General features: G+C 38.6%; 2 protein-coding genes and 2 pseudogenes across 4 annotated transcripts in view; 2 read left to right on the top strand and 2 right to left on the bottom strand.

The window, feature by feature from the left end:
• GPSM2 (G protein signaling modulator 2) overlaps positions 1 to 13,131 on the bottom strand; it is a 42,185-nt gene extending 29,054 nt beyond the window's left edge. Inside the window, exons 1-2 of one of the 3 annotated variants that reach the window (XM_039841038.1) lie at positions 12,999 to 13,131; positions 29 to 333 (exon numbers count right to left, since the gene is read on the bottom strand). In XM_039841038.1, the coding sequence (XP_039696972.1) occupies positions 29 to 84 (56 nt within the window). In that variant the 5' untranslated portion in view covers positions 85 to 333; positions 12,999 to 13,131. Of the gene's footprint in view, positions 1 to 28; positions 334 to 12,998 lie in introns of those variants that run through there. The other 2 variants (XM_039841039.1, XM_039841040.1) reach the window with 2 other exon arrangements.
• LOC120584939 (translation initiation factor IF-2-like) lies at positions 250 to 13,474 on the top strand. The gene is made up of 2 exons (XM_039840996.1): positions 250 to 333; positions 12,999 to 13,474. The coding sequence occupies exons 1-2, from the start codon at positions 279 to 281 to the stop codon at positions 13,472 to 13,474; spliced, it is 531 nt and encodes a 176-aa protein (XP_039696930.1). The 5' UTR covers positions 250 to 278.
• LOC120585290 (uncharacterized) lies at positions 3,644 to 3,761 on the top strand (annotated as a pseudogene).
• Positions 13,475 to 25,052: 11,578 nt separating the features above from the next.
• LOC120585333 (uncharacterized) lies at positions 25,053 to 25,171 on the bottom strand (annotated as a pseudogene).
• Positions 25,172 to 27,569: the final 2,398 nt, after the last annotated feature.

Genomic DNA, 27,569 nt, shown 5'->3' with positions numbered 1-27,569 from the left:
TCCCCCACTAAGAAAGCAGTAGTCTTACCTGTAACGAACGTGAAAAGAATGGTCTTCCCTCATGCTTATCAAATTTTCCTCCATCAGGTCATATTATAAGCTGAGTATAATATGAAAATATTTTATTTTGTGCCAATCCAGTTCTTTACAATGTAGAATTGTTGCAGAACATTGTCCGGTTAGTATATTAATGAGTTGGTGTTAATACATCCTAAGCTCCTGCTTCTTCTTTATTAATAATGAAAGGAGGTCAATGTCAGACAGCTTAAAGGTTCAAAATGTATCCCAAATCCTTGCATCTCTGGCCCTTTCAGCAGCACTTCAGCAACATTTCTGCAAAAGGAATACAAGATGCTTTGCTTGAAGTCCTATTTTCAAAGAATAACCTAAAGTAATCCCAAGCTGTACATAATCACGCAGCTAACTCCACAGACTGCTGTCACATCAGTCACGGGAGAAATACAGAGGGCTTAGCTGTTACCATGAAGCTTCTAAATAAGGATGTGAATATATGAAATTTGAGAACTGTACTTAAGTTTAATTTGTTTAATGGTTTGAAATAGAATTTTATATAATATTTTCTATTATAAACATAAAATGTGTATATTAGTATCTAAAAACAAAATTATGACCCACCGAGCTTTTAAAAACTATTAACTAAAATGAAAATTCAATAATCAATTAAACAAGTTGATTTTAAACTATAAATTCATTTATGCAAAGAAGATATTTTTGCTGATAATTAGGTTATATTTGTATTCATTTGCTCTCAAAGTATACTCTAAACTCTTTAAGGTCTTTAAAATGATTTCATTAATACTAAGTGGATACAAAAGAAGTTTAGGAAATATGTATATGGTAGAAGGACAAAACAAACATTTATATACTACTAGGTTTAAGATAAAGAACGTTATCATTGCCTTTAAAGTCTCCTGGGTACCTCGACCTAACTCATCACCTTCCTTACCCCTCTAAGGTGATCTCTAAACTGAATTTTGTTCATTATCCCCTTGTCTTTATAACTTTGCTATAAATACCTGTATAGGCCTAAACGATATATCATTTAGTCTTATATGGTTTTATTCCACATTACGTTTCTGAGATTCATCTCACTTGTTGTTGCACGTAGCTGTAATACGCACATTTTTATTGCTGTATCATACACCACTGTACATCAAATGTAGTTCTCATTCTGCTGTAGCTGGGCATTCGGGTTGCAGTGTTTTGGGAGGTTTTTTTGGCTATTATTAAAAATATTGCTATGAACACAAATTAATGACTCAATGTACTGGTTAAACAGCACAGAAGATACGCTAAAGAGAGAATGAGTGAACTAGGAAAAAATCCGAAGACACTGTCCAGACAGACACAGACAAAGAGATGAAGAATACTAAAGAGCAGCTCAGAGCAAAGGAAGACAAAATGAGAAGCTCCGACTGGAGTTCCAGAAGGAAAAACAGAAAGAGCAGTAAATGCAAAATCTTCAGTCATAAAGATTGACAGGTTTTCGGAATTGAAGAGAGACATGAATTAGCAAACTGAAGAAGCGCACCAAGTCCTAAACAGGATTAATAAAATTGAATCCATACTCAGGTATATCACATAAAAACTACAGACCATCAGATATAAACTATAACCTGTAAGGTAACAGTTGAGAGAGACAATGTAATATTAAGATGTGTGTAAATAAATATACTATTAATACGTAAATTAGTAGATACAATTATAAAGTCCTGAAATTTCAGTGTTATAAACAAACCTATAGGTCAGTTAGTTCGACATTTTACTACACCGTTTCCAGAAAGATCTGACGGCTAACCCTAATTTTGAATAGTCCTTTTAGAAAGTTGTTCCATTCTTGAGCTATCTTTCCATTTCTACCCATTTCTTTCTACTGCTGCCATCCAATAAAGCCCAATTCCTCTCCCACATAACATCCTTTTAAGTATTTCAGCCACAACATAAACTAGGCTCTAAGTAATACACACCCACTGCTTTGTTAAATAAGTAGTTAGAGTGAGGTTAGTAGGGTACAGAATGGTAAGGACCTGTAAGAAGAAAGAAGGTAGAAGGTGGGAAGGATCAGCCTTGAAAATATTGACAAGCTCCCTAGAGGAAATGAGGTTTTCATATTAATAACCGGTTTGGCTCATAAGAGACACAAAATATTATTTCTCCTATCCCTTCCACTGGCCAGCAAAGGAAACATTATCTTAAGGATGAAAAGGTAGGTAGTAGCTATGAATTCAACAACTCTCTTTTCCTTCTGTTCAGAATTACATTGTGCCTTTTTCCTTAAAAAACAAAAAACAAAAAACGGTATTAAAGAGAATCACTGTAGATATTCATAGCAATAGCTCCAATGTGCACCTAGATTACATAACAGCTAAAGTGTTAACCAAACTGCCTTCCACTATCCGATTTGAGGTTTAGGCTGTTATTTATAAAATGGTGCGAAAGGTGAAGTATTAGAATTAATTTAACTTAGAATTGAATTAAATGATAATTTCATTGAAATATTTTTTCCAAATATGAGATCAAAACAGAATTCCAAATTTTATCAATCATTAAAAAGCAGTTTAACTTCATACTTATTAAAATGTAAATATGTAGTCAAATTAACAAATGTATGTAAGTAGAGTTGCAAAATACCTTACTTTGGTAAAGGTGCAGGATAAAGAATTATCACAGAGAAATCTGTTGTTTCTATACATCAATAACAAATGATCATAAGAAAATAATCCCATTTATAATTGCATTACAAGTAATTACTTAGTTAGAAATTTAACCAAAGAGGTGAAAGACCTGTACTCTGAAAAATAAAAGACACTGAAGAAACTGAACAAGATAATAAATGGAAGGATATACCTTGCTTATAAATGAGAAGGATTACTACCTAAAGTAATATACAGATTCAATACAATCCTTATTAAAATGCCCATGGCATTCTTCTCAGAATTAGAATTAATCCTAAAATTCATATAGAACCACAGAAGACCCCAAATAAACAAAGGAATCTTAAGAACAAAGGGGGAGGTATCAAACTCTCTGACATCAAAATACACTACAAAGCTACAATAATCAAAACAGTACTAGAAGAAAAACAGCTACATAAGTCAATGCACTAGAATTTAGAGAATGGAAATAAATCCTCGCTTATACAACTAATTAATTTATGTTTCACAAAGGAGGCAAGGATATACGAAAGGGTAAAGACATCTCTTCAATAAGTGGTGTTGGCAAAACTGGACAGATACATGCCAAAAACTGAAACTGAACCATTTTCTTACACCATATGCAAAAATAAACTCAAAATGGATTAAAGACTTAAATGTTATATCTGAAACCATAAAACTCCTGGAAGAAAACATAGGCAGTGAACTCTGACATTGCTTAGCAGTATCTTTTTTGATATATCTCCTTGATCAAGGGAAACAAAAGAAAAATAAACAAATAGGACTACCTCAAACTAAAAAATTTTTACACAGCAAAAGAGACCATTAAAAAATGAAACAATGTACTGAATGGGAGAAAATATTTACAAATTATATATATATGTAATATCCAATATATATAAAGAACTCATACAATTTAAAGACCCCCCCACACACACACAAAAATCCAATTTAAAAATGGGCAGAGAGTCTACGACCATGCCACCCTGAACATGCCCAAACCCGTCTGACCTTGAACCTAAGCAGGGTCGGGCCTGGTTGGTACTTGGATGGGAGACCACCTAGGAAGACCAGGTGCTATAGGCGTGAATTAATTAATTAATTAATTAATTAAAAAATAAAATGAAAAATGGGCAGAAGACCTGAATAGACCTTGCTCCAAAGAGGACAGATGGCTAACAGACACATGAAAAGATGCTCAACATCACTAATCCTCAGGAAAATTAAAAACCACAAAAAAAATATCACCTCATACCTCTCAGAATGGCTGTCATCAATAAACCAACAAATAACAAGAGATGGGGAAAAAAAGAGAACCCTCAAAGATTGTTGGTGGGATTGTAAATTGGTGCAGCTACTATGGAAAACAGCACAGAGATTCCCCCCCAAATTAAAAATACAGCTGCCATATGACCCAACAATTCCACTTCTGGTTATTTATCTAAAGAAAATAAAAACTAATTCAAAAAAATACATGCATCCCTATGTTCACTGCAGCATTACTAGTAATAGCCAAAATATGGAAGCAACCTAGATGTCCAGTGATAGATGAATGAAGAAAACGTGGTGTGTACGTATATATGCACACACACGATGAATTATTATTCGACAATAAAAAAAGAATGAAATCTGCCATTTGTGACAATGGATGGACCTAAGAGGGTATTATGCTAAGTGAAATAAGTCCTACAGAGAAAGATAGATACGTATGATCTCACTTAGCTGTGGAATCTAAAAAAAATAAATAAATAAACAAAACATAAACAGATGGTTGCCAAAGAGGAGCAAGTGGGGGGATGCGAATATAAAAATAAAGGTAATTGTTTAAAAGACTGCACAGAGAGCCATTTTTAAAACAATAAAGCAAGCAAGAAGACAGAATGCCATTCACCGTCCTGCTAAGGACAATTATACTATGGTTTTACTATCCTCAACAGAGTAACCGCAAAAGTCACTCTTACGATCTCTGTAACATAAGTAGCCGTTCTTACGATTATTTACTGAACAAGCTATTTTTGATTCAATGGTTCATGTTACAGAACTCTCTAACCAACTTAGTGACAATGTGTTCATCCACGCTCCACTTCATATTTAACACCCAGTTTCTATTTTACTAGTGTAACACTAATATAATTTGCAACAAATATTAAATTATGAATTGTTCATTAGGATAAAAAATTGAATGACAGGACCAGGAAATGAAATGGAAATTACAGGTCTGAAAGAATATTAAGAAGTCACCAAGTTTAACCTCAACCTCCATTAAGGTTTATAACTAGTAATTTTCAAGGAACAGATCTGTCTTTAAGAGCATTTCCCAGGTTTTAAAAGACAATATTCCAAAAACTCACTGCTAACAGAACTGTTAGTTCACAGCATCTCTTGGTCTGACCGCAGAGAAACAACGAGAAAGCAATAAGTTTTTTCCACACCGTAGAAACTGACAGAAGCATATAGAAAGGTCAGCGAGTGCATAACTCTGATTGCCTCACGTTTAATTACTTGATTAGCAAGTCAAAAAGGCAGACTCCTGTCATAAGTGGACTTCTAGGCACTGCTCAAGGTATGTAATCAGGTGAAACAAATCCCAGCGCTCCTCTACTCCACTGGCAGTAAAGGATTTGCAAACGAGGCAACAGGGAAAAATAGAGAATGGACAGTTACCTCTAGATCTTTTGTCCTTCTTTCAATTTATCTAATCTACCCATTACTGCTACTCAAATGTCAATAACTTTTGGGTTTGTTTTTTCATTTAAGCATCTCTATAAACTGATAACACTCATAGGACAACAAATATAACTTACTTTTCCTGCTTCTAGGTTAGATTCTCTAAATTCTTTAAACTTCTCATTCTAATAATTCCTTCTAAGGTACAATACTCAAATTCTCCAAATCCTTTTCAGCTGTGATGGTTCAAGTCAGATACAGCAGCCCTTTATCAATGTGAGTGGGGATAAATATTGAGGAAGAATCAAGAATGTATTTACAATAAAGAACGCAGGGTACAGGTTACAGTAATAAATATACATCATACCAACAATGGGGGTTAATAAAATAGGATGCCAAAACCACCACCTCTCAAATAAACTCAAGTAAATATCCTAGGTAAACTGGTAATTTTCTGTCAAATTATGTACCTGCTAAGTAGACACTAATTTACTTTAGATGGACTAAAAGTGGCTTGTCGTCTAATTCACTTCTATTTCTAATTATATATTATCTGAAAGATACAGTGGGAAAAGCAAAAAACATAAGAAAATAGAAAAAAAGAAAGATATAGAGGAAACAAGATGACAAGTATAAGGAACAATACAAATTAAGAGTAGCAAGGTAAAATCAAAAAGTTTATATAGAAAAATATGAGAGTATAAGAAAAGGCAAAGGGTGTAGTAGTAAACAGAATCCAACAGAAAGTTCAAAGCTTGATTTTAGTGTGGCAGAGGATGAGGAGCTAATTAAAAGCAAGAAAAATTATTTTGACATCAGAATATATGACTGATGGGAGAAATTAGTGCCTAAAGCAAGGGACATCAGGCCCAAGAATGTCTGGGTATTCGATTCAGTAATCTGGCTAAGAGTACCTAGAAAAAAGTGAAAACAATGCCCAATGACTAGATGTAAGAGGCAAAGGTCAAGCAGTAACAGAATATACAAGATTTTCAATTTTGATCGGTCTAGAAAAAGCTAAAGGAGTTCACTACTAAACCACTATTATGAGGAACATTAAGCGTACTTCTTTAAGAAGGAAAAAATCAAACTGTGAATAAGAAAACATAAGAAAATTATCGCTGACAAAGGAAAACAGTAAAAGCAGTGGATTAACCAAGTATAATGGTAGTACAAAGGTTAAAAGGCAAAAGCAGAAAAATTAGGTGTAATTACAAAAATAAGGGATAAACACACACAAAGTAACAAAATAATGACAAAATATAAACATGGAGGGGTAAAAATTGTAGTGATTTTAGAATGCATTTAAACTTAAGCAACCACCAACTTAAAAACAGACTGCTATAAACACAGCTTGGTATATATGAAATACATGGTAATCAAAAATAAAAAATCTTCGAAAGTTACACAAGAAATAGTAAAGAATCCAAACATAACTATACAAAGTCAACATACAAGAGAAGAAAGCAAGAGAATAGGAAAACAACAGAGAACTACAAAAATAATCAGAAAACAACAAAATGGTAATAACTACATACTTAGCAATCATGACTTTAAATATAAATGTACTAATTGCTCCAATCAAAAGACACAAGGTGGATGAATGGATTAAAAAAAAAAAGAAGACTCGTAAATGTCACCTTCAGAGTCAAAGACACAGACTAAAAATGAAAGGATGGGAAAGACATTTCATACAAATGGAAACAAAAAAATAAGCTGGGGTAGTAATACTTATACCAGACTAAACAGACTTTAAAACAAGGGCTGTAACAAGAGACAAAGAAGGGCATTTCATAATAAGGGGCTCAATCTAACAAGAGGCTTTAACTCTCGTAAACATCCATGTATCTAACGTAGGAACACCTAAACAAAGCAAGTATCGGTGAACATAAAGGGAGAAAGCGACAGTAATACAGTAATAGTGGGGGCTGTAATACCCCATGACATCTATGGACAGATCATCCAGTCAGAAATTCAACAAGGAAACAGTGGCCTTAAATGACACATTAGACCAGATGGACTTAATAGATATTCTTAGAACATTTCAACCAAAACCAGCAGAATATACATTCTTTTCAGGAGCACATGGAATATTTTGCAGATAGACCACATGTTAGGCCACAAAAGTTTCAGTGCACTTAAGAAGACTGAAATCGTATCAAGCACCTTCTCTGACCACAATAACATGAAATCAGAAATCAGTTACAAGAGCACTGAACAACACAGAAACACGTGGAGGCTAAATAACATGCTGCTAAACAATGAATGGGTAAATAAAGAGATCAGAGAAGAAATCAAAAGATACCTTGAGACAAATGAAAATGAAAACACAACCACTCAAATCTATAGGACACAACCAAATCAATTCTAACAGGGAAATTTACAGCACTACAGGCCTACCTAAAGAAATAAAATCTCAAATAAACAATTTAACTTTACACCTAAAGGAACTAGAAAAAGAAGAACAGAGCCCATGGTGAATAAAGGGAAATAATATATGAGCAGAAATAAATGAAATAGAGTCTAAGCAAACAACAGAAAAGATGAATGAAACCAAACAGCTAAAGAAATTGTGAGAAGAACAAATTTAGAGATATCATGCTACCTGATATCAAACTATACTACAAGGAAATAGTAACCAAAACAGCATGGCGCTGGCATCAAAACGGACACCTGGATCAGTGGAACAGAATAGAGAATCCAGAAGTAAACGCACACTTCTATAGTCATTTATCTATGACAAAGGAGGCAAGAATATACAATAAAGACAGTCTCTTCAATAAATGGTTTTGGGGAAACTAGACAGATAGATGCAAGAGAATGAAAGTAGACCACTTTCTTATACCATACACAGAATAAACTCAAAACAGACTAAAGACTCAAATGTAAGACCCAAAACCATAAAACTCCTAGAAGGAAACATAGGCAGTGAATTCTCTGACATCGCTCTTAGGAATATCTCTTTTGATATATACCCCTGAGCAAAAGAAATAAAAGAAAAAATAAATAAATGAGATTACATCAAACTAAAATATTTTTACCCAGCAAAAGAAATCATCAACAAAGCAAAAAGGCAACAAACTGAATGAAAGAAAATATCTGCAAAAAACACCTCAGATAAGGGATTAAGATCCAATATATATAAAGAACTCATGCAACTTAACAACAAAAAAAAACAAACGACCTGATTTAAAATGGTCAGAGGACTCAAACAGGCAATTCTCCAAAGAGGACATACAGATGGCCCATAGGCATATGAAAAGATGTTCAACATTACTAATCATCAGAAAATGCAAATTAAAACAACGAGGCATCATCTCACACCTGTGAGAATGGCCATCACAAATAAATCAACAAACAAAAAATGCCAGCGAGGATGTGGAGAAAAATGAACCCTTGGAGCGCTGTTGGTGAGACTGCAAATTGGTGCAGCCACTATGGAAAACAGTAGAGAGGTTTCTCAAACATTAAAAATAGAACTCCACTTCTGGGTACTTATCCAAAGAAATCTAAAACACTAATTCAAAAAGAAATCTGCACCTATATGTGCACTGCAGCATTACTTACAACAGCCAAGATATGGAAGCAACCTAAGTGCCCATCGATAGATGAATGGATAAAGGACATTTGGTACATACGTACAATGGAATGTTACTCGGCCATAAAAAAGAAGTAAATCTTGCCATTTGTGACAACATGGGTGAACCTAAAGGGTATTATGCTAAGTGAAATAAATCAGAGAAAGACAAATACCACATGATTTCTTATATGTGGACCTAATGAACAAATAAAACAGAAACAAACTCAGATACAGAGAACAAACTGATGGCTGCTAGATAGGAGAGGGGTTGAGAGTTGGGTGGAAAAGGTGAAAGGATTAAAAAGCACAAATTAGTAGTTATGAAACAGTCATGGAGATGTGAGGTACAGCATAGGGAACAGTCAATAATATAACTAACTATGTATGCTTTCAAATGGGTACGAGACTTATCAGAGTGGTCACTGCATAGGTTATAGGAATCACTATCGTGCACACCTGAAACTAATATTGAATGTCGATGGTAATTGGAAAAATTGTAAATATTATAAAAAACAATTTCTAATTTTGAGGATAGGTAGAACAGTATCAGTGTGCACAGTGATTGACAAATTAGATTGCGAAAGTGATACTTTGGAGAGGAAAAAATGGAATACTTGCAGTTGGTAAAGTGCTATATTAACAAATAATAGCTGAAAAAATAATCAAGCTCGAGATAATCTGAAATCAGATAAAATTTGGTAAGTGGTGAAATATCCGCAGAGAGGAAAGTAGAACTGAATATTTTTGAATAGTCACACATCTTATAAACTAAAATTTTTTAAAAGTACCAGTGAGATCTAAACGATAACATTGCAATAAATCAATGGCAAAATTAAAGAGGAATTGCAATAGGAGAAACGAATTAAAGCAATGCATAACCCTTCTGATTCCTTATTCAACATACTCAATCTGAAAACCAATAATATAATCAAGCAGTTGCATAACACTGTGAACTAAAGATAACTCAAGATTATGTATGTGTATCTACCTATCTATAGCGTCGAACATGGTTTTAGTGTTAACGAATAATTGTCTTATATACCAAATGTAAATTGCACAATCCTAATAAACAATCACAGTACTTAGTTAAGCAGATCATTATATTCTCTATCTTTTTGCAGATATTAGAATTTACTATAAGTTATGCTGTAAAACTGTATCGGTAAAGTTTTTCTTTAACTAAATATATAATCCTAAAGCATGTACTCCAATTAAAGTCTTAATTTTTTTCTAATCTTTAAGATTGCAACAACCAATGTTGTTAGCCTGTGCGATGTTAAACCAAGTTTAGAAAACAGAGGTAACTAACAGGACTTTAAAAAGGCAAAACTGGGTTCAAATACATTTTTAAACAGAAATAAATTCCAAATGTAAAAGGATTATAAAAGCCTAAAAAAGATACCCAGGGAGTTTGAATTTAGAATTCTTCATGAGAAAATATAATTGTCTTCTCCTTCCAAAAGTTATCACCATTCTGTGAAAAAATGATTCCAGTCAATTCAGGAATGCTGTAAGATGATATGAGAATAATTCCAAATAAAAAGGAATAAGGAAAGTTTTCTGGAAGTAGGAAAATCTGTAGTGCACCTTGAGGGGCGGGCAGACCTCATCTGGCAAATGGAGGAAACGGCTCGAGCGAAAGCCAGGAGCTGGGAATGCACACAATGTGTACCAGGGCAAGCACACTGGGCTGGGCGGAGGGCAAGGGAAGTCTAAGAAGGTACTAAATTCTGGGGACTCTGAATGCGAATGTGACTGAGGCACATATTGGGCCTTGTATTTACATAATGTGGAACCCCGTAATTTTTTTAACAAAGGAATAGCAAAGTTGGATCTGTGTCAGGGAGATAAACTGGCAGCAACATACAGGGCAGGGCGGGGAGACAGAAAACTGCAAAGCCTCCGAAAAGCAACCGCAGATGACAAGAAGCCTTCTCTTCATCTCAAACCACCAAGCAAATTGCTTTGCACATAACTGATGATGTCCAACAAACTTTTCTGATGTCTTGCGTGGGAAGAAGAACAGAACTATGAAGCAGCAAAAAATCCTATAATATTGAGAAAACCGTACTTTAACACATTTCTGCTTCACGGTGAGGAGTATATTCGTATTCATGTAAACAACTCAGGAAAGTCTTACTCTTAATTTTTTACTGTTTTTATAAAGATGAATAAAAAGGATAGTGAAAGCATTATGTGATTTATAAGGTATTGAAAGGAAGACAGCAGTCCTAAAAGACTCTAATATTTCTGTGTGTTTCACACAAAACATGGCACCTACAGGTATTTTTCTTGTTGTTATTTGTCTGATGTCTCTAAGATGGATAAAAATGATTTTTTTTTTTTTTTAATGAAGCTATGTGCCCCCACCATCTTGACCGGAACTCTAAAGCTCTTACAGGCATCTTAAAAGTAGGATTATGTCCCTCCAAATGGAATCCAGAGTCCTGGAGGAGAGTCAAACACACAGAAGCAACACAGCACGTGCTCTGGGGTCAGGCCCCTGGTTTGAATACCAGCAATAACTTACTAGTTATATGATCCTAAGCCAGTTAAACTCTCAGAGTTGGTTTGGGCACAATGATTAAAGATATGATTTATTGAGAACCTAACCCAGTGCCTGGCTCTGGTACTCCATAAATTATAGTAGTAATAATGATAATAGCTATTGTTCTCATTATATAAAAAGAACATCTCAATTTGAATAGATTTAGAAATTGTCTAAATCCATGTTAGGTTTTCAATTTTAAAATTCCAGGGAATTACAAAATTTTATCTTTTCAAGTGAATCTTACAAAATACTTGATGCTTCAGAACAAGGCCCTTTAAAGAACTACTATATCCTATCTTTGTTGTAATTAGCCTAGTACCAAGTCTGAGATTTATATGAAAATATAACATTTCTAACAGTGAGTGATATAATAACAGAAGAAAATACAACTGCTTATCTAGCCAAAGAGGATTTCGGGGAAATGCCTCTACGATATCACTCAACTTTTTACTTTGTATCCGCTCCACTCCTTACATTACAAATAAGAGCCGGAGAAGAGCTTGCTAGACCGAATCCATGGTAAGGTAGAGGAAAAAGGCGACTGTCCCTCATCCCGACTCTCTTCACAAACACCCAATTCACCACAGGGATCATCCCTTTTTCAAGTTGCTTGCTCACTTCTGAACAATCAACCAACGCTGATTCTCGAGCAGTGACAACCCGAGCAAGAGTGGTATTAATCAGAGGTGATCGCACTGGTGGTTATCAGGCCGGAAATCTACCCTTCTCAAGTGGCAGCCTGAAAATGCAGCTCGGTTGGCGTTCCCTTCCCGCACACGCCACCAGACTCCTCTGCAAGCCGACGGAAAGGAAAGCCAAGAAGCTTCTTCTGCGCTAGGGTTAAATTACGCATTAAGGCAAACAAAATTTCCATCCTGACTCGTTTTGAGTTCGAATGATACTGGTTAATTAAAAGGATCTAACTGGTTACCATTAAAACAAGAAATTACAGATTCTCCACTTCTTACTATTCGAAGATATTCTATAGATATTCACGAAAAGGCTTTCTTAACATTCTGTGCTTACTAAAACTTTTTGCGGCAACTACCAGTTTCTACGGTAAATCGACAGGCTGGTGCCCAAAAGGGCCCTGAATCGAAAGGTGGTAAACGCAGGTGTGTGACAAAACCAGGAACTGCCCGGTGGAGACGGCCCGCGCGCCACTCCAGGTGACCACGATCGGCCTCGGATTTAACTCCACGGGGCTGCGGGGTTTCAGCGGGTTCCCGCAGAGAATACACGAAGAGCCACTGGAGCCTACTGCACTTTTTATTTTCCAATATCAGCGAACGCAGCTCGTCCGCTCTGCTCGCCCTGGACGATCCCCACAAGAAAGCGACTGAGCCTCGTCCCGGGGCGCGCTGCCCCGCACCCCGAGTTTCTGGTTTCTCGACGCCGCGTCCCCCCCGTCCTCCTCCGGACGGCGGTCGCCCCCAGACCGCGGACGCGGGGCCCGCCCCACCCGCACGCACACTCCCGGTCGCCCCCGTCCGCGGGGCGCCCTCCAACGCCCCCCAGAACTCACCTGGCGCGGGCCGGCGAGTGCGCAGAGCGCGGGGGCCGCGGAGCCGCAGCAGCCGCCGCCTCGGGCGCCGGGCGGGTGGCCGCGTCCCCGCCCCCCGGCGGGCGCCGGGCCAGGCAGGGACACCGCGGGAGGCCGAGGCGCGCCCCTCGCGCCCGCCCCCAGCCGCGCGGGACCACGTGAGCCAGCGCTCCCCGCTCTCCCCTCGGCTGCGCAGGGGTCCCGCCGCCAGCTCGGGGTGCAGCGCCGCCCGCCCGCTCCCGCGCCCCTCCTCTGCGCCTGCGCCGCAGCGCCCGTCGCTCGCATTCAAACCGACAACGCCCCGCGTCTTTCGGACCCGCCAATGGCCGGCGCGGGGCGTGGAGGGCGGGGCGCTGCGTGGTGGGCAGAGCGGGACCCGGCGCGGCTCGGTCCTCCCGGCCCCCGACCGCCGAGTCGAAGTTGCTTCCCTGTCCTCTTCTTTCTTCTCCAGACACTAAAGGGCCGAGCGATGAATATCGTCCTGACAGAGCTGTGCGGAGAGAGTCGAGCCCAGACCCTTCGAAAAGATGGGAGCCCCAAACAAGTGCCCCCTGCGCTGAGGGCTCGCCCAGGCCTAGAGAAGGAGTATCCCAAGCGGCATTTGTGTGTTGTTTGAGAAAAAAGAGGGCTCTGTGAAAGGAACAGGGGGACCGTGTGACAGTGTGAACAAGGCAGCCTCAGTTCTGGTGGCTGTGTCACAATTCTGGCGTTTCCAGCTGTTTAAAAGGGAAACTTCTGTTGACTGCAGAATCGCTAGTTCCCAGGAAAATCGAGTGGCACTTTTACTGTTTCAGGCTGCTACCTTCCACATACACTGAGAAGAATAAATTTTATTTTTATTTTCATTCACTACCTCTCCATACCAAGGTAACCAAAAAATGGGTCTCAGTTTGTTCTCCACAAAAACACCAAGACTATAGTCTCTCTGGGCGAAAGAATCTGATGGACTTAGATTATTTCTCAGATATTTCTCCACTGAAATGAAATTTAAATGTTTCTACAGGCTCAAGGATATGTTGAAGAAAATCCCAGTTATAGTGTCTCTCTGAATGAGATAAATAGTGACCAAACACGGTTTCTCTTATTTGGAACATGTTATGGCAAATGGTTAAAATAGCAGCCTTGGCATCAAACTAGACTTACATTTGAGTTCCACCTCTGCCACTTACTGGCTAAATGACCTTGAACAGGTTAATGATCCCCTTTAGCCTTAGTTTTCCTCAACTGTAAAACACAGATAATACTCTTTTCGTAAAGGTGATTGTGAAGCTTCAGTGACGTAAGTTTTGTTAAGTGGTTAACATAGTGCCCGACTGCTCAATAAATGGTACCTATTATCATTAGTATCAACAACTATCTTTAATATCAGGTGCTTATAAACAACTGCATTAGCTGGCTGTACTATCTCAGAGGTAGGTATTATAATTCTTTCTTACTCATAAACTCTCCTTTGGAGTTTTGAAACGAAACCCACAAAGGAAGTCCAATATATCAAATTCAACATGTCTAAATGAATCATTATTTCCTCCTCCCAAATCTTCTTTTACACATATGACTTCTCATCACTCATATAAATTATCTCTAGCTTACTCAGATTGAATTATCTTTTGAATTAGCTTTTAAAAAGCATAAATCAGATCATGTCACTCTTCAACTTGAAAACCTTTAGTGACTTCACACTTGATTTAAAACCCAATTCCCTACCATGGCCCGCAAAGCCCCAAACCATCTTGCCCTACTTCTGTTTCTACGCTTCTGCATGTCCCTCTCCTCCTGGTATACTACCTGCCAAGTAGACAGGGCATTCCTTGGGGGCCTCTCAGGCCTTCTCCCTGACAGTTCCCTCTGCCTAGATTTTTTTCCCCCAGGCTCTTTGAATAGCTAGCTTCTTTTCTGCCCTCAGTTTTCAGCTCATTCATTACAGTACTCAGCAAGTATTTAATAAATTTCTGCTCCCTGTCAGAAACTGTTCTCAGTTCTGGGAATACAGTAATGAGCAAGACAGAACACAGGCCCTGCTCTCATGGAGTTCAATAAAATAACAAAAATATCCGGATGTGATATGTAAGAGTGAGCGACTGAATGACTACTCGACACTGGGGGTCAAGGTAAGAAAGGTCATGCTGAGAAGATGATATTCAAATTGAGGTTTGAATTACAAGGATGAGGCAACTTTCAAGCCAAGTTCAGGGAAGAGCACATTAGGCAAAAGGAACAGCTATTGCAAAGTCCTGTGAGGACAAGCTTTGTGGGTTTGAGAAACTAGAAGAAGGGCGCTGTGTCTTAATGAAGTGACGGGGAGGAGAACATACAAGATGAAGTCACACCAGATCACACAGGCCTTTGTAAGCCAAGGTAATGAGTCTGGGCTTTATTTTCTAAATATTATAGTAGCCCATGGAAGATTTTAAGCTTGGGAACAACTTTATTTGTATATATTTTTAAAAGAGCACTCTGAAACAAATACAGAATTCGAAACTTTCTACAAGACAACTAGCCCAGATTCTTCATAAACATCATTGTATGAAAAAAGAAACAAGCCAAAAAAAAAAGCCATGAATCTTGATTAAGTCTTGAATCAGAGAGAGAGAAAAAGAGAGACAGAGACAGAGACACTATAAAAGACACTTAAACAATTGAGGAAATTTGCATATAGGCTATATATTAGATGATATTATGGCATTTCTGTTACTTTTCTTACATGTGACATAGACTTATGGTTATATAGGAGAATTTATTTTTAGAAAATGCAAGCTGAAATATTTAAGGTTAAATCATCATGACTTATGCAACTTATATTCAAATGGTTCAGCAAGAGACAGAGGGAAAAAAAGTACAAACCGAATATTAACAATTGAATTTAGGTGAAGATATATGGGGATACACACACACACAATTCTTGTACTATACTATTCATGTATTATTCTTTTATTTTTTTATATATATTTAGACTTTTTCAGAATAGAAAGTAGTGAAGAAAATGAATCTGTAGACTTCCATTTCTGACAGTAATGAACTAAATACCCTGTCCAACTCTGCCACTGAGAACTACTTTAAAAGCTTTTAAATATTTAAAAAAATAGAAAATTTATCGATGAGCTGGTATGAAGTAAGGATGTCTCAGAAGCTAAGAACTAGAAAAGAGATAAGCAGAGCATTGAAGCCAAGTTTTGTCTTGACTCAACCAGATGAACTTGAGTTTTAGTTGTGATCATCTCATGAGGCATGGAAAGAAGAGACAAAGGCCAGGTCATTCCGGGATGAGCAATCTCGTCAGACTCCACACATAGAGCCAAGATCCCCAAGGGTTTCTCTAACCTTTTCTCTGGAGACGACAAGAGAAAACCACCTGTAATCAGGCTTAACAAAGAATGGAAGATGAAATATCATCTCTGAGATTTTTTTAAACAATCTGTTCTACCTGAGTTGTCTGAAAAACCTAAGCACATAAAGTGGTTTCAGGTTATTGGTGCCCCTAGGCAACGGGCAAGGGTAAACCAAATCACCTCTAAAGAAACCTCCCTGCTTTAAAGTATGTGTGTCGCTCACCCACTCCAAATTCACATGTTTAAGCCTAATCCCCAATGTGATGGTAGTTGGAGGTAGGGCCTTTGGGAGGTGATTAGGTCATGAGGGTGGAACCCTCAGAAGTGAGGTGAGTGCCCTTATAAAAGAGAACCCAGAGAGCACCCTCACCCCTTCTAACGTGAGGACACAGCAAGATGACAGTCTTCCGTACGCAGGAAAGTAGGTCCTCACCAGACGCTGAATCTTCTGGCAACTTGATCTTGGACTTTTTAGCCTCCAGAATTGTGGGGAATAAATGTTTTGTTTCAGCAATTCGATTTATGGTATTTTTTCAGCCCAAGTTGATTAAGATACCAACTTCAAAAATTTCCGCAGAAAAAGTTACAAGAAATGTAAACTCTCAATCCAATCAGAAATCATACAAAGAAGCAAGGCATCTTATATAAGAATTAACAGGGGAAAAAAAAGCAGATAACAGAATCAAACTCATGAAGACTTAGAAACTGGAATTATCAAACATAGGTAATAAATATTGAATATATTTAAAGAAATAAAATCAAAGATTGAAAATATAAATAAAGAACAAAATTCTGGGGAAAATGGAAAGGCATTTTGAAAAAGAATCCAACAAAACTTCTAGACTTAAAAACATAATAATTAGAATTTAAAATTCAATGGACATATTTAACAGTAGATTAGGCATGCTGCAGAGAGAATTCCCAAACTGAATGATAGACATGAACTGTTTTTTTCCATATTAAAGAGAAACATAGAGGATAGATCTAACATATGTCCAATCAGAATCCTAAATGAGAAGAGAAATGGACAATACTTTAAGCAAGAACGTTAGAAAGAAGAAAAAAAGAAAGAAAAAAATTTTTTTTCCCCCTTAAGATAAAGCTAGGGTGGCTGGACTTTTCTCCAAGTTATAAATGACCGCATTGAGTCAAGGCAAATTTGAAGAACCAGGTAGATAACACCTGTTGCTTCCTTTTCCAACAAAGTCTATCGGAGCGTAACAGTGCTCCCTTGGCTGAAAGTCAGAATATCAGGTGTGGAGTTTCCCTGGCAAGAATGTGGACTTGGTAGCTCCACCTTTTGGAAAAAGCGGGAGAAAATAAGGAGAAAGGAGCTTTCCAAAGGAATACCTAAGAAAAGGGGCATAAGAAGAAGACTTCAAAATGCAGGGGAAATAGCCTATCAACAGGCTTAATCTTTCAGTTGAAATATAAGTGAATCAGTAATAATGATAGCTAAGATATATTGATGCTAAATATACACCAGGCATAGTTCTTGGCACTTTACGTGTTTGAGGTTTATACCTGGACCCTGACTGATATATGGACTAAATGAATTAATGCATGTAAAGTGCTTGGGACAATGCCTGGTACATAATAAGTGCTGGATAATTTTTGCTATTACTATTATTTTAATAAATAATTAATCTTCACAACATCCCTATGAAATAGGTACTAATATCATCCCCATTTTACAGAACCTTAGGGTCGTTTTCCTAGACACGGATCCCGAGACAGGGATTTAGATCCATACGATTTATTGGTGGTGGTGTTTGGGGTGGGGGTGGGGGCTCTTCAGGAGGAACCTGTAAGGAAGGGAGTGAAACAGGATAAGGAATCAAAAAGCACCAAGCAAGAATGGAGCCAAGGAAATCTTGGCCTGGTTCTGATTCACAGGGGGAGAGTTCTAAAGCCCAGAGCATAAACCTCACCCTAGAATAAGCCCTCACTTCACAGAAGGGAACTGGTTTTGTAAACCCCTGTATCGCGATAGGGTGGGAGATAATGTCCCCAGGTCCGGCAGGTCCCTCTCGCACAAACTCTACAGGAAGGGAGGCAGCTATAATCTTTAGTAACCAGCCTCACAACAGCTGGGAAATGCGTGTACTGGTCCGAAGGGCATCTGAACAGGGCACCTGGACAGCATCTGCCACACCTGGTAAACGGCAGAGACAACCTGTCTCAGGAGCAGTGCTTTCAACCTCTTCCTGCACTGCCTCTTATAAAGTCAAAAGGAAAATGAAAAATGGAGACATATGTGACCGACAAAGGGTTAATACTAAACACTTAGTAGTTAAAGAGCTCTTCCAGTGAAACAACTCAAAAGAAAAAAAAGGCAACGATCCAATAGAGAGACAAAGGCCAAGGCCCACCGCTTTCAGTGGAAGTTCAAGGAATCACGACGAGCCCACAAATGAACTTCAGCTTTATTAGTGTTTAAATAAATGCAAATTAAAACAATGGGACACCTTTTTTGCCTATCAGATTGCAGATCAAAAAAGAATGGTGATACTCGTTGGTGAGGATATGATGAAATTTGTCCTCTCACGAGCTGCCGTTGGGCCTAGAAATTGGTGTAAGCATTTTGAAGGAAGATTTTTCAGTATATATCAAAAGCTTCAGTACCTGTTCACCAAAAAATTCCACTGTTTGGGACTTTATCTACGTAAATGATCAGATAAGCATGCAAAATGAATGTTCCAGATGTTCCTCACCTTTATCACAAAATCATTTTTAATATGGAAATATTGACACAACTTAGATACCCAGAGGATTGGGGAAAACAGATCCTGTTCATCCGTTCAGTGGAATATGATGCGGCCCTTAGAAACGAAGGCTTAGATGTATACTGCTTGACTAAGAAGAGGCAATGTATTGGATTGAATTCTTTAAGGATCAGGTTATAAAACACTATAAATATTAACATCTTCTAACACATTTTACAATGAGCATGTATTACTTTTTGTAATTACAAAAACTAGTCATAATTGGATAATAGATAAATGAGCAAAGGGCAGAGATAATTTGCCAAAGAAGCATAAAAATGGCTAATAAGCAAGTGAAAAATGTCCAACCTTACCAGTTATCTAAGTATTCCAAATTAAAACAATGCTGGAATACCTTTTTTTTTTTTAACAAAGATTTTTTAAATGTTACTGTTTAGTGCTGAAGAGTATATCAATATGTCACTCCCATGTTGCTGGTGAGAATATATGCTTGTACAGACTTTCTGAAATCCATTTGGCATATATTTTAAGAATATTGAAATATTAATACTCTGTCCTAATACTTTCCCACCTAAGAATCTATCCCAAGGAAATAATTTAAAATATAGGCAAAGATGTTTACCATTATGTTATTTTAAAATATTGAAAAACTGGTTATAACTTAAATGTCTGTCATTAGGGAAATGATTGATTAATTACAGTATAGTCATGTAGTGAATATAAGTATTAAAAACAGGTATTGAATTCAAAGTTTTTAATAACATGAGGAAAGTTCTTGATGTTAAATGGAAAAAAAAACATGTTACAAAATTGTTTCTACATTATGACCCCAACCATGTAAAACATTTTTAATAAACACTAGAAGGAATTATACTGAAACATTCTGACTTTTTATACTTTTCTCTACTTTTTACATTTTCTACAATAAGCAGGAAAACATAAATTAATACAAAAGGTTAAAAATTAAGAAAAAATTACTGTGGAATTATATATTCCCCATAAGTGCGCCTGTCACTTCCTTCTAGGCTTTCTATTAAAACAAACAAAAAACTTAGATATGAAACAGATTAAGTGCTTAGGAGAGAGGGAACAACAGAGAAGTTAGGAGTCTGATGGGTCGAGGGAATCTATCCTACACTAGGGTGCCTCCCAGACTGAGGGGGTCCCAGGATGTAGAACTTTCTCTTTTAAATCCAGAACAGGCGTTGGTGAAGTCAGGTGGAACTCTTTGGGGCTCGTGGAACAAAGAAGCAAGGTTTAAGAGGCCTGTCTGAGAAAAGAGAAGCACCTAAGTGGTTCAGGCCTTTAACCAGGAAACAGCCCGGTGTTCTTTGACGGGTTTAACTTTCTGGGCTCCCTAAAGTTGAGGTGGTCAATATCACTGCTTAACAGCAGATCTGGAAGAGGCTGGTTAGCAGCAGTCCAAGGCTCTTAATTCACAAGGTGTCACTTGCGAAAGAAGTTGCACAACGAAACTTGCTACCCTGTAACTTCAAAGATCTCTTAGTAGGGTGGTCTGCTTAAGAGGGAAGCAGGACTCTCTTGCGGCCACCCTAGCAATCTATGTGTCTAACTTCTAAGAGTCTGTCTGCCTTTAGGGTAGTGTGTGTGCTCAGATGTTCTCTGAAGATAATAAATACCTCCTGTTTTATGGCGTTATTATTGGTCTTAATTATGGGATTGCAAATATGCCCAGAGGTTTCCTCTGACGGGCAAATCACACGAATCAAACCATAGTCATTTAGGACTCTTTCTTCCTTAGTGGCTATGCTCCACCTCAGAGAGGTGTCACTGACCCTTCCCAAGCTACTTATTTTTTGCATCAATAGCATCTCAGTAGGACCCCGATCTCAGACACATAAAGGAATAAGTACGTTAGAGATGCCTCGCTTCCCAGTTAGCTCATATTTCTTCTAAGAAACCAGGCGTAGTCATCCTACAGATACTTGTTAGCCTGCTGGAGGGATTGTGCAGAAACGGATCTTTTGAGAATATTGAGCAACACTACCACGTCAGCGTCTACAAACTTGCTTCATCGCTTCTACTCACCACACGTTACAACTGCCCACCCACTGACCAAGGCTTCCTTTAAAACATCTGTGAGTTCTCAGAACCCCTTAAACCTACTGAAAAGGCTTATAGATGTTCTCTCCGTCAAGCTAGGTATAAAGACCTTTGCAATTAATTGAGCTTTCTCAATTAAGTTTCTACATTAGGAAAGGAGGAGAGAGACACAGAAAAGGCCTGACATGTATTGAGCACTCACCATGTGTCAGACACTGAGCAAGGCACTCTGTATACTTATCTCATTTAATGCCCACACACACCCTTTTTATGATTGAGGAAACTGAAGTTCAAATCAGTGGATAACTTATTCAAGGTCCTCAATTAATAAGGAGCGGAACGAAGACGAGTCTGGTTTTTTAAAAGGTGCCGTTTCTATTCTCTTCATGCAGCCAGACGAGTCTTCCTCCCTTTCTTCTTCCCTCTCCACCCCTCCTTTCCTCTCCCTTCCTTCCACCAATAGTTTACAATCGTGATAAATGCATCGCAGAGTGCTCCGAAGGCTTGTATCAGAGGAACGGGACCTAGTAAAGCAGATGAGGGAAGGTTCTGGAAGAAGTGACACGCTAAGGGATGAAGAAGAAATAATCAGGTAGAAGGGAGAAAGGTAAGGCAGATGCTTTAGGCAGAGTGCGCAGCGTGAAGGGAGGGCCCCAAGGTGGTCAGGAGACAGGGGTCTTGAGGAACCACAGAAATGAAGTCGGGAGTAAGAATGCAGAGTGGAACGTGGCTGGCAGGGCAGGCGGGGGCCAGGAGAGTGAGCGCTTGTAGCTGGCAGAGAGGACCCTGGTCCTTTACTGAATGTACTGCACCCTCAGCTGAAGCACGAAGGAAGAGGAACACTTCTGGTCTTTTCAGAGAAAACATTTCTTATCTTTAGAGCAGTATTTCTTAATGAAGGCCCCATTGGCACTTCGGGTGTGAAAATTCTTCTAGGTACAGGACTGTTCTGCACCTAGCTGCCACCCTGGTCTCCAGGAGCTAAATGCCTCCTGTTGAGAACCACTGCTCTAGTTTGGGCTGCAGGAGTGTCATTGCCACCAAATTCCTGGCCATGCTTTGTCCGCTCACCTATCAACATCGGATCTCCGCTTCTGTTGGATGTCCTTCCCTATAGATACTCTAATGGCTCTCACGTTTGTCTCTATGACATACTAGGAGTATTTCTAATTCCATGCAATGACGGTTGAGTCTCTGCTACATGCCAAGGTTGGGAGTATAGGTAGGCGAGTGACAGAGACAGATGTAAAACAAGTAATTACAATATGGTGGGGTAAGTGCAACTGAGGAAGCTTGTACAGGTGACAGAGGTGGCAGAGGAGGAAGTAACGGCCTCTCCTGGCCAAGGAGGCCAGGAGGCAGGGCATTCCAGGCAGAGAGGACAGCGGCACATTCAAAGACATGGAGACATAAAACGCCAGGTGAGCTGGGCAGCTGCAAACATCTCGGCATCGCTGAAGCATGAATTTCAAGTCATGGTGTAGCAGGGAGAAGGCTGGAGAGGCGCGGACAGCCGCAGTTCACGAAGGGCCTCGTCTGCACGCTAAGAAGCTTAGGTAGTATGCAAAATAAACTCCCGAATGTGTTACATTTGCAAACCTTTAATCATCCTGAAGTGATAACATCTGAAGGAGGTGTTTAAGAATTTTCTGAAGAGCTATATCGATAAGGTTACCGCAGTGTGACACAGTGTCTCTCTGTCTCTATAACCTCATTTGTAAAGTGCCTGTGTGCCTGGGAGGATTTTAAAGTTTCTTTTCATGTAGTGTTATTTTTTAACAGCTTTACTGAGCTATAACTGACATATAATAAACAGCACATATTTAAAGTACACAATTTAAGACCTGAAATTTGTATGACACCTGTGAAAACTATAACCACAAACAACATATCACTCCTAAAAATTTCCTCACATGCCTTGGTAACCCCTCCCTCAACTTCTACTCCAACTCCAGGCAATCGCTGATCTGCTTTCTGTCGCTACATATTAGTTTGAATTTTGTAGAATTTTAATTAAATGGAATCATACAATATGGTTTTTTTGGGGGGGGCGGGTCTGGCTTCTTTCAAATAGCATAATTATTTTGAGGTTCATCCATGGAGTTGCACATATCAATAGTTTTCATTTCTCACGTTTTAAAACTTTCCACTTTTGAAGCATGCCCTCCTACAGTATTTACTCTATCTTAACAGCTTTGCTCCATGGAATGACAAAGCTCCACTTTAGGAGCAGCCTTGTGTGTAAGAGACCTCCTGCAGGTATGAGATGCTGCCTGGGGCTGAGGCACAGATCTCAGTTTTCTAAGAATTCTCTAAAATATAAAAAGAGTACTGTGGGAAGCGAAATAATGGCCTCGGAAGATGTCCCCATCCCAGCCCCTGGAAACTGGATATGTTACTTTACACGCCAAAAGGGACTTTGCAGGTGTGATCAAGGATCTTTAGATGAGGACACCATCTTGGATTATCTGGGTATCCCCAATTTTATAATCACAGTAATTCTTATAAGTAGAACAGGGACACAAGAGAGTCAGAGTCAAAGAGATGTGAAGATGCTGTGATGTTGGCTTTGAAGATGGAGGAAGGGGTCACGGGCCAGGGAACGGTCTTTAGAAACTGGAGAGGGCAAGGAAATTCTCCCCTGGAGCCTCCAGAAGGAATGTAGCTCTGCCTACACCTTGATTTTCAAGCCTATAAGATCCATTTTTAGACCTCCGACGTCCAGAACAAAAAGATAATAAATTTGTATTGTTTTAAGCCACTAAGTTTGTGATAATTAGTTATAGCAGCAATAGGAAATTAGGACAATTACCAATCCTGGAAGGAAAGAGAGAGAGAGAGAGAGAGAGAGAGAGAAGGAAGGAGAGAAAGAAAAGCTCTGGTGAGTCCGACCACTTCTATTTTTCCTTCCACTTTGTGACAAGTGGTCTAATAGGAGCAGAAGCAAGTTGGCATTAAATCAGACTGACCAACCTGTAGCTGCTACCCTGAGCTCATTTTCTCATCTTAATGGGGGGGGTGATATGGTATTTATCTCGAGGTGCCGTGGAGAGGATGGATGAGATGATACACGCAAAGGGCCCAGCATGGAGTAGGCCCTCAATAAATATTCACTCTTCACTTCCCATCTAATATTTGAATCCAAGAGACTAAATCATCACTGACAGTGACCTGCTGTGTGATTTTGGTGTAGCTACTTCCTTCCCTTTAATCTGCTCCATGAGTTCAAAGGGAGATGCTCCTTAAGTCTCTGAGAGTGTTTAGAGCTTGTAATGTGGCTGGATCCTCTTGGTTAAAAAGTGCCATTTAGATGTAAGATGCTATTAACTTTTCAGCAGGTAATTACTTCCTGTCCTAAATTGCTTAGCGCTGTACTAAGGTTCCATCTCTGAGCTGATCTTGCTTAACAGGGTGACAAAATACCTCACCTGGATGTTATGAGTCTTAATTAATTAATGTTTATTAAGCCTACACAAGCCCATCATAAAAGTCTAAATGTTGAGTATTATTTACCTTTCCTATGGTTGTCACTTCCAGTATTTTAATATAGCAGCTAATACTGTCAGATAAAAGTTGGCATTTCAGCATTGAATTAGGTAATATACACTTTGTAGTCACGTGGGGGAGGGGGCGTCTAATAACTATTTAAAGAGCTTTCTGCTTTTTACAAGAAAAGGTCTAGGGAAATAGAGCTATTATTTTTCTATGAGAGCATAATTCATAACAGATTTACATTTCAAATCCTTATCTCACATAAAACCATACAGATTGACCAAAAAAGCTAAAATTTTGAAGTGCTGAGATATTTTATGTAATAGTTAATTTTTTTTTTCATCCACAGCAACCCTTGGTTGACCTCACAGATTCAAGGACCTTGTCAGTTTACAGTCCCTTATTTTTAAATTTTTTTATTTTTTTTACACCTATAGCACCTGGTCTTCTTAGGTGGTCTCCCATCCAAGTACTAGCCAGGCCCAACTCTGCTTAGCTTCCAAGATCATACGAGATCGGGCTTGTTCAGAGTGGCATGGCCATAGACAGTTACATTTTTAAAGTCAATGCTTATCAGATATTAATGTTCTAAACGCTGTGCTCGCATTAAAGTTAAAACAGGTGTAACCCAACTCCAACATTTCACATTTACTTAGAGAGTATCACTATCTGCATAAATTTCCAAGTACATATAACTGGTTCATCAGGGCGAGGTTGAGGGCAGAGGATCCACACGGCATAAAGACTTGGGTTCCATAGTAAATGGCTACCACGTTGGACTTACTATGTGACAGACACCGGGATAAGTCACTGCATTATCGCATTTTATTCATACATTAACCTTTTGAGGTAGGGTTGTCATCATTTTGCAAAATAGGAAAATAAGACTCAGAGAAGTTAGGTAAATTGCCCCGAATTGTGAACTTAGAAAGTGGCAGAAATAGAATTCAGACTCGTGTCCTGTCTCCCAGAGCAGGAGTTGCCCCTAGGTGGTATAGACAACTGGGTAAGTGGCTCATAAGTATTCCTGTTAGTTGACTACAGATATGTCTAAACCATAGAACGAAATGCTCTAATGAAGGTAACCAGCTTTTCAAGTATTTAGATAATCATCTTTCCCTTTTTTTTTAATGCCATGTATATTTCTTTCTCTGGTTAGTTCATTTCCTTTGCTCTCTGGGGTCATTTTCTTATTACTCTAAATGATCTTTATCATAAAATTCTTGGGAAGTACAAAAAGACACGATGGCTGAGTCGTGATTAGCTCCTCCCCAGCCCTTGCCCGCCTTCACACTCATGCTGCCAGGTTCCATTGATTTTCTTTCCAAAGTATGTCTTACATCTCGACGACATCTACTTTATTTATTTATTTATTTTAATTAATTTCTTATGGTGACATTCGTTAATGTAATTGTAAGCTTCAGCTGTACAATTTAACAGTAAGGCATATATATATTGCATTGTGTTCCCCTCCCATTGTTATATTTCTGTCACCATATATTTGACCTCTTTTACCTCACCTACCTCCCCTTTCCCCCCACTCTGGTAACCACTAGTCTACTGTCCATGTCCATGAGTCTCTGTTTGTCATGTTCATCTGTTGCTTTTAGGTTTATACCCCACATATATTGATATCATGTGGTTTTCAACACTTTCTGTCTGGCTTATTTCACTTAGCATGATTAACTCAAGGTCCATCCACGTTGTTACAAATGGCAGTATTTCATCTCTTCTTATGGCTGAATAATATTCCATTGTATATATGTACCACAGCTTCTTTAGCCAATCTTTTATTGTAGGACACTTCGGTTGCTTCCATGTCCTGGCCACTGTGAATAATGCTGCTATGAACATCGGTGTGCAAATATCTTGTCAGATGAATTTTCAAGTCTTTAGGGTAAATACCCAGTAGAGGGATTGCAGGATCATATGGTAGATCAATTCTTAGGGTTTTGGGGACCCTCCATACTGTTTTCCATAGTGGCTGTACCAATTTGCAGTCCCACTGGCAGTGTATGAGGGTTTCTTTCTCTGCATTCTCTCCAACATTTGTTATTACTTGTCCTGTTGATTATAGCTATTATAACAGGTGTGAGATGGTATCTCATTGTGGTTTTGATTTGCATTTCCCTAGCAGCTAGCAATGATGAGCATCTTTTCATATGTTTGTTGGCCATTTGTATGTCCTCTTGGGAGAAGTGCCTGTTCAGTACTCTGCCTATTTTTTGATTGGATTTTTTGTGGTGAAGACCTTCATTTTTGAAATCTTCACCGTCACCACCCACACTAGCTCCTTTCAGCTTCTTGAATACACAACACTCTTTCTCATCCTCAGCTCTTTGTACATGTGTCCCCTTGACCTGGGACACTCTGCCCGGACTGCATAGCTGGCTTTGCATCCTTCAGGCTCCAGCTTGAAAAGCGCATCCTCAGAGAGCCCTTCCTTGCCTATCCTATCTCAGGACAATTTTCTCTTCCTTTCTAATGTTCTTTTCCTATCCTTCATAGCACTTACACCATTTATAGTGTATAATATTCTAAATCCCTTGCATGCAATTAATATTTTAAAGTGCTCAGAACAGTGTAAGGCACTCTTCTAAGTAAATGAGATGTGTTTTTTCTTTTTTAAATCAGCTATTCCCAAAATAAGAAAACAAAAAGAAAAAACATCAGTTCCCATAACCCTCACAAGCCCATATGGCAGTGCTATTAATATCCCACTTTACAGATTGGCAAACTGAGGAACAGAGAAGACAAGCCAAGGCCGCACAGTTCGTGGGTAGTAGAGTCTTGCTACCAACTCAGTCTGGCACCAAAATTCACACTCCTAACCATTTTCCGTATTTTCTTTTCATTCCAGGACTAGCATAGTGACTTGCAACTAATAGGTATTTTCAATAAATATTCTTTAATAAAACAACTCTAATGTAAAATTAAAATGTACC

This window comes from Pteropus medius, unplaced genomic scaffold (assembly GCF_902729225.1).
Source record: "Pteropus medius unplaced genomic scaffold, Ma_sr-lr_union100, whole genome shotgun sequence".
NCBI lineage: Eukaryota > Metazoa > Chordata > Mammalia > Chiroptera > Pteropodidae > Pteropus > Pteropus medius.
The sequence above is the reverse complement of the archived record's forward strand: the minus strand, read 5'-3'. Positions and strand labels throughout refer to the sequence as shown.

Coding starts and splice junctions, on each gene's coding strand:
- LOC120584939 (XM_039840996.1), top strand. CDS start 279: ATGTATCCCAAATCCTTGCATCTCTGGCCCTTTCAGCAGCACTTCAGC. Junction 334..12,998: donor GCAGCACTTCAGCAACATTT/CTGCAAAAGGAA, acceptor CCCAGAACTCAC/CTGGCGCGGGCCGGCGAGTG.